Source organism: Stegostoma tigrinum, chromosome 22, assembly GCF_030684315.1.
Source record: "Stegostoma tigrinum isolate sSteTig4 chromosome 22, sSteTig4.hap1, whole genome shotgun sequence".
In the NCBI taxonomy this organism is placed as follows: domain Eukaryota; kingdom Metazoa; phylum Chordata; class Chondrichthyes; order Orectolobiformes; family Stegostomatidae; genus Stegostoma; species Stegostoma tigrinum.
In genome coordinates this window covers 43,771,636-43,788,967 of record NC_081375.1, presented here as the reverse complement: position 1 = coordinate 43,788,967, position 17,332 = coordinate 43,771,636, and the positions used below count along the sequence as shown (strand labels likewise).

At 41.5% G+C, this 17,332-nt stretch overlaps 1 protein-coding gene across 3 annotated transcripts in view; it reads left to right on the top strand.

Annotated features, from left to right (window-relative positions):
* LOC125463674 (dynein axonemal heavy chain 9-like) overlaps nt 1-17,332 on the top strand; it is a 453,254-nt gene that overhangs the window by 250,109 nt on the left and 185,813 nt on the right. For all 3 annotated transcript variants that reach the window (XM_059653804.1, XM_059653803.1, XM_059653805.1), the window contains one exon: nt 7,410-7,643. In XM_059653804.1, coding sequence (XP_059509787.1) covers nt 7,410-7,643 — 234 coding nt within the window. The remainder of the gene's footprint in view (nt 1-7,409; nt 7,644-17,332) is intronic.

The window sequence follows — 17,332 nt, the reverse complement described above, 5'->3', positions numbered from 1 at the left end:
GGATCATTTATGCAGATTTATTAATAGATAAAATCAAGGAGTTTGACAAAAAGTTAGGCATTATACGGTGCAACACAATGCCTTTCATTTACAAACACCATGTCAGTGGTTCGTACAACCTCTCAATGCAAGTTTATGGAAACACTGGTCTTAAGCAGGTTCTTCTGAAACTCCTGCTGTTTTGCATAAGCACTGGAGTAACTAGCATCCTGATTTCTGTTCTCAAGTTATACAGCACGGGAACAGACCCTTCAGTTCAACTCATCCTCGCCGTCCAAAAATCCTAACAAAATGAAGCCCCTTTGCCAGTGTTTGACCCATATCCATCAAAGCCCTTCCTATTGATGTACCCATCCAGATGCCTTTTAAATGGCATAATTGTACCCACCTCCACCACTTCCTATGGCAGCTCATTCCATGCACACATACATGTGAAAAAGTTGCCCTCTCTGGTCCATTTTAAATCTTCTCCCTCTCACCTTAAATCTATGCCCTCTAGCTTTGGACTCCCCTTCGCTGGGGAAAAGACCTTGCCTGTTTATCCTGTCCACGTCCATCATAATTTTATAAACCTTTATAAGGTCATACCTCAGCTTCAGACACTGTAGAAAAATTAGCCTTAACCTAATAAAACAACACCAGCACCAACTTACGTAACATAAACACAAAATGCTGCCAGTACTCAACAGGCTAGGCTGGTAGCATCTGTGGAGACAAACTCTGAATCATATCTATTTCCATGGATGCTGTCTGATCTGAGTATTTCTAGCATTTTCTGTTTTTATTTAATATTTCCAGCATCTACAGAATTTGGCTTTTGTTATTACAATTCTACTCAGGCTGAAACGTCCATTTAGAGATAAGAAGTAGAAGCTGGAATTGTTTTCAGGTCCCAAACATACACCCGGGTTAGGGATGTCACTTTTTCGGATCTTTATTAGGGGACCCCCTTAACTGAGAGCACCTTTGAGCTCCTGAAACTTGAGGGTGAATTGGCGACCTTTAACCTTCAGTAGGAGTAACCGGAAGGCAAAGTACAGGGCTAATGGTAAGATTCTTAGTAGTGTAGATGAGCAGAGAGATCTTGGTGTCTATGTATACAGATCCTTGAAAGTTGCCACCCAGGTTGACAGGGCTGTTAAGAAGGCATACAGTGTTTTAGCTTTTGTTAATAGAGGGATCGAGTTCCAGAACCAAGAGGTTGTGGTGAAGCTGTACAAAACTCTGATGCGGCCGCACTTGGAGTATTGTGTACAGTTCTGGTCACCGCATTATAAGAAGGATATGGAAGCTTTGGAAAGGGTGCAGAGGAGATTTACTAGGATGTTGCCTGGTATGGAGGAAAGGTCTTATGAGGAAAGGCTGAGGGACTTGAGGCTGTTTTCATTAGAGAGAAGAAGGTTGAGAGGTGACTTAATTGATACATATAAAATAATCAGAGGGTTAGATAGGGTGGATAGGGAGAGCCTTTTTCCTAGGATGGTGACGGCGAGCACGAGGGGGCATAGCTTTAAATTGAGGGGTGAAAGATATAGGACAGATGTCAGAGCTAGCTGCTTTACTCAGAGAGTAGTAAGGGAATGGAACGCTTTGCCTGCAACAGTAGTAGATTCACCAACTTTAGGTACATTTAAAGCGTCATTGGATAAGCATATGGACGTACGTGGAATAGTGTAGGTTAGATGGGCTTCATATCGGTATGACAGGTCGGCACGACATCGAGGGCCGAAGGGCCTGTACTGTGCTGTAATGTTCTATCTATCTATCTATCTATCTATTCAGCCTCTCCCATAGCACAAATCCTCCGATCCCAGCAACATCATTGCAAATACTTTCTGAACCCTTGCAAGATGAACAACGTCTTTCTACTCACAGGGAGACTGGTTCCTGGATTTTTTTTACTGCAAAGATATTGCTTGAATTTCAATCAGTTGGAAAAAAAAATCAATGATTTGAACACTTGACCGACAATGGGAGAATAGCCTAGGGGTAGCACTCACATCTTCCTGGCTAGGCTGGTTAGTGAAATACATCAATGGAGCAAATTACGTTTTTAGTTTACTGGTGCCAGTCAGCATAAACATAAACTTCTTCATGGATGATCCTCAGGATATGAGCAATTATTTGTAGTTTAGGCAGTGCTATAAGGATACAAAGCATCGAAGTACATTTGTGTCAAGTATTCAAGGTGCTTTGTAAATCATTAGTGACATCACTGACCGCAGAAGTGCAAAAAGAATATTGCAGTTTTTGAAAGGATATAGTTGCGGGCTGAAGGATTATTGAGGGAATGGAGGGTTTGGATTCAGCATAGCTATACATTTTTAAAGAAAGGTGTGTTCTCAGTTAAAAAGAGACGGTTGAAAGATGATATGATGGCTGCATTTAGGATTTTAAAGGTACTAAATAACATTGACAATGGCAAGCCCTTTTACCTTGTCCAGAAGTGTAGAATCAGCAACAGAACCTGTCCTTTACAGGGGTTAAACTGGAAGCTCATCTGAGAGCCAGTATTTCACTGAGTGGCCAATCAGTGGAATAGAGGAAAAGGTGGAAGCGGTAGTGATTCATTCAAATACAAGTTAGATTTCTTTCAGAGAGTAATTAGATTGCATGCATTAATAGTTTAAGATATGAGAGGAAACATGCTCGGAAGGAATGCATTCACAAGAATATGGGAGCTAGAGGAGTCCATGAAGCCCATCAATGCTGCTGTACCATTCTAGGTCACAGATGGTTATTTACTTCAACGGCATATTCCTGTGTTATTCCCACTTCACTTGACATTATTTGTAACTAAACATCTATCAATCTTTGTCTTGAAATTCCTTAATGATAGTCCTCTGTGGGGCAGAATTCAAAGATGAAGACATTCTTCAATATCTCAATCCTTAATGGCTGGCCTTTTGTTTTGAGACTCTTTAACTACACTTTTGAGAATTTTGTACGTTTCTATGAGATAAGTTTTCATTCTTTTAAACTTCAGAGAATGCAGTTCCAGTTTCTTGAATCTCATTTATAGGACAGTCCTGCCATCCAAGAGACCAGTCTGGCAAGTCTCCTGTGCACCACAACTGCATCAAGTGTGTCATTACTTTGGGAGCTGGATCAGAACTGCTCACAGTATTCAAGGTGCAGTTTCATGATACTTCGCATAACTGGGGCAATACTTCTTTCCTTCTGCACCCAAATTCTCTTCTGGTAAAGGCTAATGTACAGTTTACATTCCATACTGTTTGACATACCTGTATGCTAGTTTTCAATGACTTGTGAACAAAGTTATCTGGGTCCTTTTGGACATCAAGGCTTTTCAACCTCTCACCACTTAAGATCTACCAAAGTAGAGGACCTCACAATTACTCATGTTATATTCCATCTGCTGGGAACTTGCCCACAACCTCACCCTGCCTAAATCCCCTGAAGCTTCTTTGCATTCTCCTCACAATTTACATTCTCTCCAAATTTTGCATCATCTCTAACCTTGGAAATGTCACAATTAGCCTCCAGATCCAAATCATTGAAATTGATTATAAATAGCTGATACGTCAAACATTTGTTGCAGCTTGCCAAACTGAGACTGACTCATTTATTTTTACTTTGCTTTCTTCCAGTTAACCAATCTTCAATCCATGCTGCTTTATTATCCCTACTCACACGGTTTAATTTTGTTCATCAACCTCATGTCTGAGATTTTATTAAAAGCTTTGTGAAAGTCCAAATACTGCAACTGCTGACTTCCCCCTTAATAACACTGCTAGCAATATCCTCAAAAAGTCTCTGAACAGGTTTGAAAATATGATTTCTCCTTCATAATTCCACATTGATTCTGTCCATCAGGAAATTATTTTCTAAATATCCAATAATCGCATCTCTTATAATAGCTTTTAGTACTTTCTATGCGACAAACATAGATCCTTAGAAATGGTACAGCACAGAAGGGGGCTATTTGGCCCATCTTGTCTATGCTGACACAAAGATGCCCGTTCTAATCCCATATTCCTGCACACAGCCCATAGCCCTACAGCTTACAACACCTGAGGTGCAGATCCAGGTACTTTCTGGAAGACTTTTGGGTCTTTGCCTCCACCAGTAACTTAGGCAGAGAATTCAGGACACCCACCACCCTCTGTGCGGAAAAGTTTTTCCTTATGTCCCCACTGATCCTTCTGCCACTTAGATCAAATCCAAGATCCCTTTTTTTTTGAAACTCCCAGCCAAGGGAAACAGGTTCCTCCTTTGTACTCTGTGTCTACCCCTCACAATCTTGTATCCTGCAATCACATCATCCCTCAGCCTTCTCTATTCCAAGGAAAACAACGCCAATCTCTCTAATCTGTCTAACAGATCAGTAGTTTGTTTTATGCTCTTCCTTTCTTAAGCAGTAAGGTTATATTTTCTACTTTCCAATCTCTAGGCACTATTGCAGAATTAATAGAATTTTGAAAGATAATCGCCTATGCATCCATTATCACTGCAACCATCTCTTTCGGCACTCTACGTGAAGGTCATCAGGTCCTGGGGATTTGTCAAATTTAAGCCTCGTTAATTTCTCCAATACTCCTTTTAATACTAATACTAACACTAACATCTTTCAGTTCCACAGTCTCAAGAGACCCTTGGATCTCAATTATTTAAGGGGGACTTCTTCTATCTCCTCTGTGAAGACAGATACAAAGAACCTATTAGTTTCCCTGCAACATCTCTATTACCTCCCATAAACTTTCCTCTTTCTGCCTGTACTGGACACACATTTCCTCTGCTAATATTTTCCCTTTTAAATAAGTTGGTACTGTTATTTTTGTGATAACAAGGTGTAGAGCTGGATGAGCACAGCAGGCTAAGCAGCATCAGAGGAGCAGGAAAGCTGACGTTTTGGGTCTGGACCCTTCTTCAGAAACGGCCAGAAGGGTCCAGGCCCGAAACGTCAGCTTTCCTGCTCCTCTGTTGGTGCTTGGCCTGCTGTGATCACCTAGTTCTACACCTTGTTATCTCAGATTTTCCAGCATTAGCAGTTCCCACTATCCCTGTTTCACTGTTATTTTTGTGTTTCTTACTGTTTTACATTCATACTCTATTTTCTTTCTTGATCAATTTCTTGGTGGTCCTTTGCTGAATTCTAACATTCTCTCAATCTTCAGAGTTACAACTTTGTTTTTGGCAGTTTTTTATAAGCCACCTCCTTTGATCCAATATAATACTGAGCTTGTCTCATTAATCGCGGTTCCCTTGCTTTTCCTGTCGGTTAAACCCTGCACTTGTTTTTTTTTGTTATGACTTTGACCTGACTTTAGAGCTGTGATTTCCAAAGCTATCCTTTTGGGTTTTTTTTAATGTCTTGTTTGGATTTGTTGTGCACTAAATTGTTTGAGCCTGACTGCTAGTAATAGTCAAGAACTTCATTTCTGTGTTACACGACTGAGGTGACGATAAGGATGTAGACTGAAAACTGGATGGATTGTAGTCATTTGCTATGTCATAATTTGTAGCATGTAGCAAACTGATGCAGACTACTCGCATACAATTATATTATGGATTTTGGCAGGCAGAATAGAGGAGCTGAATATTATTTAAATGTAGAAAGTCTGAAGGAAGATACTTCACAGTGGGATCTGGTAGTCCTTGTGCATAAATTGCAAAAAGAGAGATGTCTTACAAGTTCAGTAGGTAATAGGGAAGGTAAATGGAATGTTGGCCTTTATTTCAAAGGGAATGGAGTATAAAAGTAGGAAAATTTTGCTAAAATAATCAAGGCACTAGTCAGGCCACAGCTGGAATACTGAGAGATAGTAAGAACTGCCAATGCTGGAGTTGGAGATAATACAGTGTGGAGCTGGAGTCACAGCAGGCCAGGCAGCATCAGAGAAGCAAGAATGTTGACATTTCAGGTTGGGACCCTTCTACATCCTCTGATGCTGCCTGGCCAGCTGTGTTCCTCCAGCTCCACCCTGTGCTATCGCTGGAATACTGTGAACTCTTTTAGGCTCTTTAGCTAAGGAGAGATATATTTGCATTGGAGGCGATCCAGAGAAGGTACACCAGGCTGAGACTGTGCGTGGAGGGATTGCCATGTGAGGAGAGGTGGAGTAAATTGCATGTGAACTAATTGAAATATTGAAGAATGAGAGGCAACCTCATTAAAACATACAGGTACATAATTCCTCATTGATTTGACAAGGAAAGATTTTGTGGTAGAGTCTAAGACTCTCGGAAGAAGGGATAGTTACTACTCTCAGACGGTGGTGATTCTGTAGAATTCTGTGGAGTAAAGAAATTTTTCATTGACATCTCAAAGACAGATAGCTGAAGCCACATTTAATGTGGATTAAAACAGAAGTTGCTGGAAAAGCTCAGCAGGCCTGGCAGCAATTGTGAGGAAAATTCAGGTTTTTTTTCTCACAGATGCTGCCAGACCTGCTGAGCTTCTCCAGCAACTTCTGTTTTTGTTCCTGATTTACAGCATCTGCAGTTCTTTCCATTTTAATTTAATGTAGATTAGTTCTGTCTAAACCAATGAAACAGATGTAAACATGCTGCTCACCTGCTTTTACCAGTTTATTGATACGAGTGAATTGATATTGATCACATTGCATTGTGCAATCTTTCAATGCATTTACACCCTAACCCTAAGCCCTAAACTCATGGTTATGTTTTACCATGATGTAACATATCTGAAATTCAATGCTAAAAATAATCAACAAAGTAACAATTTGATTATTTTCCAAGATGCACAAGGCTATGAGCTAAATGCTGGAAAGTGGGAGCAGAAGAATCAGACAGTTGTTTTTGTTCAGCGCAGACTTAATGGGCCGAAGGGCCTTTTTTCTGTGCTGTAGATCTCTATGAGCCTGTCTATAATTTCTGAAGAGATGCTTGAGCTATGGTTAATCCTTTGAAGGAAAATTAATCCATTTTTAATTGATTTCCCATTAACTGCAAGATTAATTGGTGAAAGCAAATACTTTTTAATATTCTGGATGTTCTATTTATCTGTATTCCAGTGTGTCACTTTCTTTTGTGGTCTGTACTGAATATATGGCATTGTGTTATTGCGAACAGTTAGAATTTAATCATTATTTAGAAACATCAAACAGGAGAGTCACTCTAACCGTTGATCAATTAAAAACATTATTCTTGATAAACATGTGATGTCTCAAACCCCTTTCAGTGGTGTTTGGGAATAATGCTGTCCTGCAATTGTTTTTTTAAAAAAAGTATAATTTGACCACACTGGTTTTCTTCTGTGAAAATCGTGATTGTGAATGGATTGCAGTTGCATTAGTAAATGCCAATCACTTCATTGTCTTGTTTTATCTTGGATAATAATATTTTCAGTGACCGTGTGAATACCGACCTTCTGTCCTTAGAAGACATTATCAAGACAAGTTTCTCTCACCATTTATCTTTTTCAGCCTGCAATAAAAGAATCTGTCAGCCAGTTTATGGCATATGTCCACATTACTGTCAATGAGACATCCAAGGCCTACTTAGCAAATGATCGGCGTTACAATTACACTACACCTAAGTCCTTCCTTGAACAGATTAAGCTGTATCAGAGTTTGCTGGCTAAGAAGAGCAAAGAGCTTACTGCCAAGATGGAGCGTTTGGAGAACGGACTAGAGAAGTTGAACAGTACATCAGCGCAGGTAAGGTACAATTTCAAATGTGTTTCTAACAGTACTTGAAGGTTTTCTCCTTGACTTCAATAGTAAGCTGGCTGTACCTAATGTTGCAGTCTTAGTGTGTTATGTTGCATATGTCTGAAGAATGTGCAAGTTAAAAAGCTGTGCCTTATCTTTCCTGAAATGCATTTAGGAACTTATTGATGTGCATGTTTATGTGGCTGGGATGTGAGTCTCTTTTTTTTAAAGATAATTAACTTATGATTTGTGGTGAGGTGAGACATCAGTTACCAATTGTCACCACAATTGTCATCCTTCCTTTTGCCCAGTTCATAAAGGTATTGTTCAGGTTTTCACTGAATCACAAGTAAGGATTTCTACAGTGATCCCACGTTGACAGTTGATAATTTCAAGCATCATGGGTTGGAAGCTTAGAGTCCTGTCTCTGATTTGTGCTCTGCAGGTTTGTGAAAAGGCCCTGATATTGCTTAACATAAGGACGAAGTCAGAATTTTTCTAATGACTCTTCCAATGATTGGATCTTTCCCAGAAGTTCATGCAGGAGTCGATAGTCTTCTGTTGGTGTGAAATAGAATCAAGTACACAGACTGTGTTTCTGGTTTGACCAGTTTTGTTTTGGAGACATTAAATGCTTCAAGCTCATATCGAACCCATAGCCAACATGAATATGTTTTAAGTTTGCCATGCTCTTTTGACATAAAATTCAGAGAAAGTGGTAAACAGTAGTCTTTACAGCACTGACTCTGGTCAAAGCATAAAAAGTGGTGGCTTATGTGTAGCGAGGAAGCCTGAAGAATGGCTGTTGAAAAGATGTTATAAGCCTTGCATAATGGAAGTGCCAATACAGAAAGATATTATGGACTTTGGTTTGACTATCACTGAAGGTAGTGGGGAAGATCTTCAGAGCTTTCCTGAAAGAAGATCAAGCCTAGTGGGACATAGATTAAAGGCAATGTGTAGAAAAGGCAGGCTTGGTTTTATTCTTTAAAGAGTTCGGTTTCCTAGTTGAAGATGAACATATTTAGAACTGAACTCAGGCAAGCCTCTTTGCTCAAAAAGACGATAATTCAATTTTTCTGGTATTTTCTTCTTTTTAAATAAAATCTTCTGCCGTGCAGTAAGTCAGTTGCTTCGGCTGAGATAGTAACTGTCTCTGAATGTACTACATGCATAATGCATTAATACAAAACCACACAATCCAAGTAATTATCGATTCCATCACTGCTTTTCACTTGCTTGGCTGCTAAAAGTTGATAGGATTTTGCAAATGTACCATGAGATCTGTCCTCATTTATAAGATTTGCCCAAAGGCACAGATGATCTGTGTCACAAAAATACAAGCTATCAGGGCCTGACTTTTTTGTACATATATTCTTTAACCAGGTTATCTCCAGCAGCCTTAGCATTCAGATGTACCTGACAGAGGGCTACTTTAGGCCCTTCTGTCATCTACACGTGACTGGCTAAGTTTATGCCAATACATTACCTGGACATTGCTGATGAAATTTTACTCTACAATTGCAATAGAAGTGTTGATTTTATTAAGTTAAGAGCAACAAGTCAATCCTGCCTGCTTTCTATCTGTGGGACAGCCAGGTTTGTTCCTTTCTTCCAGCAGAACAGAATTTTATGCTCACTTACAGGGCAACTCCAGCACATGGACTAAAGTTTCATATCTCACTCCAAAAGCTCAAGATCAAAACTGGAACATAGAAAATTTCTGAAAGTGAGATGATCTTTGCAATGCACATCTTTGTTTCAACATATTTGATATTGCCATTGTATTTCTTGAAATAACTTTTATGCTGTCATACCGTTACAACATGCCATGTTGCTAATAGTTACTTTCCCCTTCACTGATATGTCATATGAGGGTCTAGGCCCGAAACGTCAGCTTTTGTGCTCCTGAGATGCTGCTTGGCCTGCTGTGTTCATCCAGCCCCACATTTTATTATCTTGCCATATTTCTTTCATCATTTCTATCCCTCCCTTTTCATTCATGTATGAAATCATGTTTTAACATGCATGATGTAACTCACACATGCTATATTGCATGATGTCTTTGTAACATCCATTTCATGCATTATCCCAGGGGTATGCAAACCTCCCTTGTGTGTAAACACCCTCCGGAAGGGCTAACAATCCCAGGCACTGTCCTACAAATTATGACACAGTAGCCACCCCCACCCCCCATCAGGTCTCTGTCTGAACTTCTGGAAGACAGTGTCAGTGATACAAAAGTAAACTGTGTTATCACTATTGTATGTAAGATCGGAAATAATGGGCTGGATTTTAATTCTGGAGTTGGGAGCCAAGTGCTGGATGCATTTAAAATCGTAGAATTTTTCCATACAGAAGGAGATTATCCGACACATTGTGTCTGTGTCCGCTCCCAAAAGAGTTTCCCAGCTAATCCCATTTCCCAGACACACGTTCCTCTCCCCTCCCTTGTCCGCCTTCTGCTGGGACTTTCCCTCCAGGACACCCTGGCCCATACTCCTTCACCCCCAACCCCTCCCCACAGCCCTACAGCACCTTCCCCTGTAACCGGCAAAGGTGCTACGCCTGCCCATTTACCTCCTCCCTCCCCAGTACCCAATGGCCTAAGCATACCTTCCAGGCGAAGCAACACTTCACCTGCACTTCCAAGAATCTAGTCTACTGCATTCGCTGCTCACAATGTGGTCTCCTCTACATTGGGGAAAGGAAGCATAGACTTGGCGACCGCTTCACAGAACGTCTACGTTCTACTCAGGGGAAAAAAAGACCCTGAACTACCTGTTAATAAAATGTGAGGCTGGATGAACACAGCAGGCCAAGCAGCATCTCAGGAGCACAAAAGCTGACGTTTCGGGCCTAGACCCTCTGATGAAGGGTCTAGGCCCGAAACGTCAGCTTTTGTGCTCCTGAGATGCTGCTTGGCCTGCTGTGTTCATCCAGCCTCACATTTTGTTATCTTGGATTCTCCAGCATCTGCAGTTCCCATTATCTCTGAACTACCTGTTGCCTGCCACTTCAATGCACCACCTTGCTCCCTGGCCAACATGTCTGTTCCCAGCTTGCTAAAGTGTTCCAGTGAAGCTCAACGCAAGCTGGAGGAACAACACCTCATTTTCCACTTGGGGACCCTACAGCCTTCTGGACTCAATATTGAGTTCAATAATTTTAAAGCCTAAACTGCTCATGTCCCAGCCCCCCACCCAACACACCAGGCCTTCCTATCACATAGCCTGCCACTACACCGCGACCCCCCCCCACCCCGTTGTTCGTCACTAACCGTTCCCATTAATAACTCCTCAGCCTCCCGGCCTGATCGTTAGCAACTCCTTTGTCAGTCCAACTGTCTTTCTCTCTTTTCAGGTTCTATCCTATCGTTTACTCCCTACCCCACCCATCTCCCTATTTTCTGCATATAAACTGACGGTTTCCCAGCCACCATCAGTTTTGAGGAGGGGCCACCGGACCCAAAACATTAACTCTGTTTTCTCCTTCACAGATGCTGCCAGACCTGCTGATCTTTTCCAGCAACTTTATTTTTGTTCCTGATTTACAGCAACCGCAGTTCTTTCGGTTTTTAATCCCATTTTCAGTCCATCTCCTTAGCCCGCTCAATTCATCACTTTCAAATATATATCCTGCTCTCCTTTGAAATCTCCTATGGAATCCGCCTCCATCACTTCACTTACACTCTGAGGAAAGAAGTTTCTCCTCGTCTGACTTCTTGCTCATTTGTTAAAAATCCTGAAATTGTGACCCCTAGACGTACCAACTCATGGAAACAGTATCTCCCTCCTTATCTTTTCAAAGTTGTTCACAATTTTGAATGCAATGGTGTTCAAGGACAATAAGCCCAATTTGCCTACTCTTTCTTTGTATCTAAAGTCCCTCAGTTATCTTATCATCCTTCTAAATCTCCTTTGCATGGGCTGTAACATCCTTCCTTATAAGATGCCCAGAACTGAACACAATACTCCACATATGGTCTGACTAATGATTTGTAGAGGCATAGGATCTTTATACTCTTGTCTCTATTTGTAAATCCAAGGATCCTATAAGCATTCACAACACTTGCAATTTACCTGGTCACCTTAAGACATTTATATGCTTGAACTGTGATGGCCCTTTGCTCCTATACTCCTGTGTACCATTGACCCTGTATTGTCTCTCCCTATTTCTTCTAACAAAATGCATTACTTCACCCTTCTCTGCACTGAAATCTGTCTGCTGGGCGTTTATCCATTTGGTCAACTCATCAGCATCCCTCCGAAATCGCTCAGCATCATCCTCACATTTCACTATTCTCTTTTGCTTAGTATCATATGCAAATTTAGAAATTTTGTCCTCAACACCAATTTCCAAACTCCTTATAAAAATAACAAAAAGCAAGGGTCCCAACACTGATCCCTGCAGAACCCTAATTTCAGTTCATCTCCAGTCTTGTTTCTGTTTCCTATCTTGTAGATAAGTTCAGCCAATTTCCAGGTTCTCACCTTGTAATGTGTTAATACCTGTTGCATGACATGATTTTTTTATAAGATGACCAATTAGGCAAGGCACCCACTGCCTGTTGAAATAAATGGAGACAGCCTCTGAAGACTTCTGCAAAAAGTTTGATTAAAACCGGCAACATTTTCCAGATTGTTTCTAGTCTGTAGCGCAGTTGTGACCATGTCAGCTACTTGGGAGAGAGGGCTTTAAATTGATACAAGAGCATGAACTGCTTACTTTGTCACTAGAGGGTATCTCCATACATTAGCCAAGCTTCAGATACTGTGGGAGACCCACTGGCCTATTGGAAAATTCTACTCCACTACAGGATACTAGCCTCACTTGACCCTTTGGTTTCTTCAAGAGCCTACCTACCGCTAGCATGCTGTTAGCTAGCATTCACCTCCAGCCCCTGCATCTCAGCGGGTGTTGCCAACCTCTTGCAAAATGACACGCTGCCTTCCACCAATTTTTCCAGCCTCCTAGGAGTTGAAAATTTTGCCAATTCTGATTTTTCTGAGAATCTCTACATATGTCCCTTAGCTCCTAGGAATCCAAGCTTGTGAATCTATATACAATGCTAGCCTAGCCAACAATGCCCACATTATGTGGGTGAATAAGAATGGGTCCACTGGATTGACGATGCCATTTGCTTAGCATTAAGTAAATGTTGAAGTTCAGTGAACATTTCTTTCCTTATACACATTGGGCTTAAATTTGTACAGATTACAGAGCTGCCCACCAGTAATAACCTATAGGGCTACCACCCATGAAAGTAGACCATTAAATGTGTACGAATGCTGATTGCACTTCATGTATTTCCATCATCATCATTGTTTTAATAGAAGTATTAATAGGCTTAGTTTAATTGGGTCATTACTTCCATTCCAAATAAAGAGAATACCAGGGAAACCCTGTAGATCTGGTAGCATCTTTGGAGAGATCAGCTTTGAAGAAGAGTCGTCACTGACTTGAAATGTTAACTCCATTTCACTCTCCACAGTTGCTGTCAGACCTCCTGAGACATCAATCGCCTCAACCTCTCCACCCCTCTCACCCACTCCACCCTCTTCCCCCATAGAACGTGCAGCCCTCCGCTCCAATCCCAACCTCACCATAAAACTAACGGACAAGAGAGGCGCAGTTGCAGTATGGCGCACTGATCTCTACATCGCCAAGGCCAGGCGTCAACTCTCCGACGGCCCCCTCAATCATGACCCCACCCACCGAACACGAAACCATCATCTCCCAAACTACCCACAACCTCATCACCTCAGTTGACCTTCGACCCACAGCCTCCAAATTCATCGTTCCCCAACCCCGCACCGCCTGCTTCTATCTCCTTCCCAAAATCCACAAACGTGACTGCCCTGGTCGACCAGTTGTCTCCGCCTGCTCTTGCCCCACTGAACTTGTCTCCACCTATCTCAACTCCATTTTCTCCCCCTTGGTCCAGGAACTCCCTACCTACGTCCGTGACATCACCCGCGCTCTCCACTTCCTCCAAAAATTCCGATTCCCTGGTCCCCAACACCTCATCTTTACCATGGACGGCCAGTCCCTATACACCTGTATTCCCCATGCGGATGGCCTAAAGGCCCTCTGCTTCTTCCTGTCCCACAGGCCCGACCAGTCCCCCTCCACTGACATCCTCATCCGCTTAGCTAAACTCGTCCTCACCCTCAACAACTTATCTTTCAATTCCTCCCACTTCCTTCAGACAGAGAGGGTGACCATGGGTACCCAAATGGGCTCAAGCTATGCCTGCCTCTTTGTAGGTTATGTGGAACAATCCTTCTTCCATAGCTACACTAGCCCTAAATACCACTTCTTCCTCCATTACATTGATGACTCCCACGAGGAGCTTGAACAGTTCATTCACTTCACCAATGCCTTCCACCCCAAGCTTATGTTCACCTAGACCATCTCTGATATCTCTCACTCCTTCCTGGACCTTTCTGCATTTCCCAAGGCCAATCCACCTAGCCTGCACATGTTTGCACTGTGGGAGGAAACCGGAATATCCGGAGGAAACCCACGCAGACACGGGGAGAATGTGCAAACTCCACACAGACAGTTACCCAAGGGCGGAATCAAACTGTGATCCCTGGTATAGTGAAGCGGCAGTGCTAACCACAGAGCTGGTGAATTCCAATTGCTGCCCATTTAAGTAATATTAAGTGAAACTCTGTGGAGCTATTAAAAATAGATTGTTCAATTGTTCTTGCAATTCTATAAAATGGTATAGTTTGGAAAGGTTGGACGATACCTTGAATTGTCTGTGATAATTGAGATTAAAAAAACTCAGTATTTTCCAGTTCAACCAGTTACAAGATCAAAGGAGATAGAGATTAGTTCAGCTATTCAGAAAGACCATTTGGAGACCCTGTCAAGCATTCAACTGTTCTGCAGTCAATTTCATGCATTGATTTTTTTTCCCTTAGAAGCGGAATATGACTTTGGTTCTGATTTAACCTTTTCATGAGTTAGAACCCATGCTTCAGTCACTTATTTTGTGAAGTGGTGGTGATCTTTGAGTTTTTCCACACATTTAGAGTGAGATTCTTAGTGATTCTTTTTTAAAATGGTAAACTCACTCCTGAAATGTTTCCTGTTGGGTCCAGTGGACGACTTTCACCATTGTTGTCAGGCAGTATTTAAGCCGTGGTGCCTATCACTCGTCACCATGCTTAAAGTATTGCTCCCAGTTCTTTGTTCTAGATGTGTTTAATCAACCTGTTGAGATATGTTACTGTGTACATCAAGAGCAGAAGGGATTTGAACACGGAGCTTGTGGCCTTGAGGTCAGGAATCTTATACTGTACAACAGAAATCGATCCTCCTTTCCATATTGGGTTTAAGGAGCTACTTCTGCAAAAGTAGGAAATGAACCACTAGTGAATTGTAAGAAACTCAAGTTTATTGATGATAAAAAGGGGCAAATTATATTGTTTTTTTAAACATACTAACTAGGATTGAAGAAGACAATGCTGATGTGTGTCTCCATTAAACTTTTGAGCTGAACACCTCATTTACCTGTCTCCTTTAGGAGTGAGAGCTGGATTCCTCTTTTTCTCCCACCAGGACTTCTCCTTGTCAGATTGAGTGGAGCTTCATGCAGTCTTCAGCTTTAACCCTTTCAGAGCCACTACCTTACATAACAGTCACCAAAGTGATGTGGCCATACTCTTTGTAGGATATTTTCTCACCAACCTCTTCCAAGATGTTATTGCACACCTCTGGAGCAATTGGGACTTGAACCCAAGCCACACTGTTGAGTATGAATGGGATATGTAGTCACAGATGGTTTACCTTTGATAAAATCCACTCATCGGGTATTCTGTTCATATTGTGACTGGGGGATGCTCAGAGAGCAAAAGTTTCCCTCCTGTTCATCAAATGAGTTTAATAAATCTGTTGAGATACGTTACTGCATACCTCTAGTATGCAGCCCTTAAAGGGTATCGACAATTTTAACAGGATTGATTCTTTAATTTCTGCAGTCATACTCATAATGTTTTGTGGTGAACACTAGGAGCCATTTCCCATTTTTGGATATCAGGGAGAGATAATCTGAGTCCAGACCCATGGGGCATAGCCTTGAGAACTAGGACAAGGCAGTTCAGGAGAAATATTAAGAAGCACTTTCACACATAATGCTGCTACTTTGTTGGAAAAGTCGCCTGCAAATGGCAGTGGATGCTGGATCAGTCGTTAGTTGTAAATCTGAGATAGATACATTTTAATAAAGCAAAGACCAAAGGCAGGGGTGTGGAGTTGGGCCACAGATCTACCATAATCTCATTAAATGCTGGAGCAGGCTTGAGGGGCTGAATGGCCTATTCCAGTTCCTATTGAACAGCCCTAGCTGGATCCAGAGAAAATCTCAGAGGATTGGTCACTGATATATTTTACATTTACATCCCACAACTAACCTTTTGGCAGAACAAGATATACCATAGCACTTGAACTTATTCTAACTAATAGGGAGGTATATCATGCAAATTCTTGTTTAGGAGCTGGAACTTGCTCCTTCTGGTTACCTTGAAGAGAATCTGTACTGGTAGCAACAGTGGCTCACTCCTGACTGTCAGTCAGAAGGTGGTTAATTCAAGTGCCACTCCATTGACCTGAGAGCAAAATCAAAGCTGTCCTTCCCATACACTCCAGACAAAGACATTAACCTTCTCAGGAGGTGTCAAACTTGCAGCAGGGACTACACTTTAAATGTTTTCATTGGCTTTAAAGTGTTTTGAGATGTTTGGTGGTCTCAGATCAATGTGAAAGACCCCATAGTTGTTTATGGGATTGTGCTGTGAACAATTTCACACCTGAACAGGGCTACACTTCAAACGTATTTAATTAGCTGTAAAACACTAAAACAGCCTGAGGTTGTGGAGGATGCGAACTAAACATTTCCTTTTCTTTTATCTCAATCTGACTGTGTGTGTCTTTTGATTGAGTCCAAGATAGCATTTCTTTTACTATAGCTTCATAATCCACAGCAACAATTTCTTGGGCAACTGCCCAGATTCATCTCTTGGGCAATTGAAGAGAAGAGACGTTCATGGCAATAAGTGAATTCTAACTTAGTTGTCTCAAAGGGGATGGAAACTATTGCACCCAATTCCTGACTGTCCTTCATATTCTGCTATTCCTTTGATTTATGTTTCAGTTTTGTAATTTATCAGGTTTCCTGGTGTACATTTGCGCCGTTACAGCAGTAGCAGCAACGTGAACCTAAAAAAAAAACCTTTAAAGTGATAAGAAGTCCCAGCACACTCTTTCATAGCAACAATAGCCACTTTAAACATGGTAGTTTAAGGCTGAATATGATCACGCTAATACAGGTGCGCAGGATTGGTCAGTGTTACTTTCCACAGACATCTTATTCAAATTCCATTGTTTGAATTATAACATGAGCTTCAGGTTAAAAAAAAACAAGCTGTAAAGTAAAAGTGATGAGCCTGATCCATGTGCTGAACCCAAACTGGTGTCGATAAAGCAGGTTACGTGTTTGTAGAACCCTAAAATGCTGAAGACGAAAGCTGACCATTGGCCTGTCCAATTAATTCTGCTCACTTGTTCTGCAGCCTTGCACATTTTCCCCTATAAGGATTTAACCAATTTCTTACAGTCTGCTTCCTTCGTTATATCAGGCAGTACTTAGTACATCATATCGTTTTCGTACACTAAATATTTTC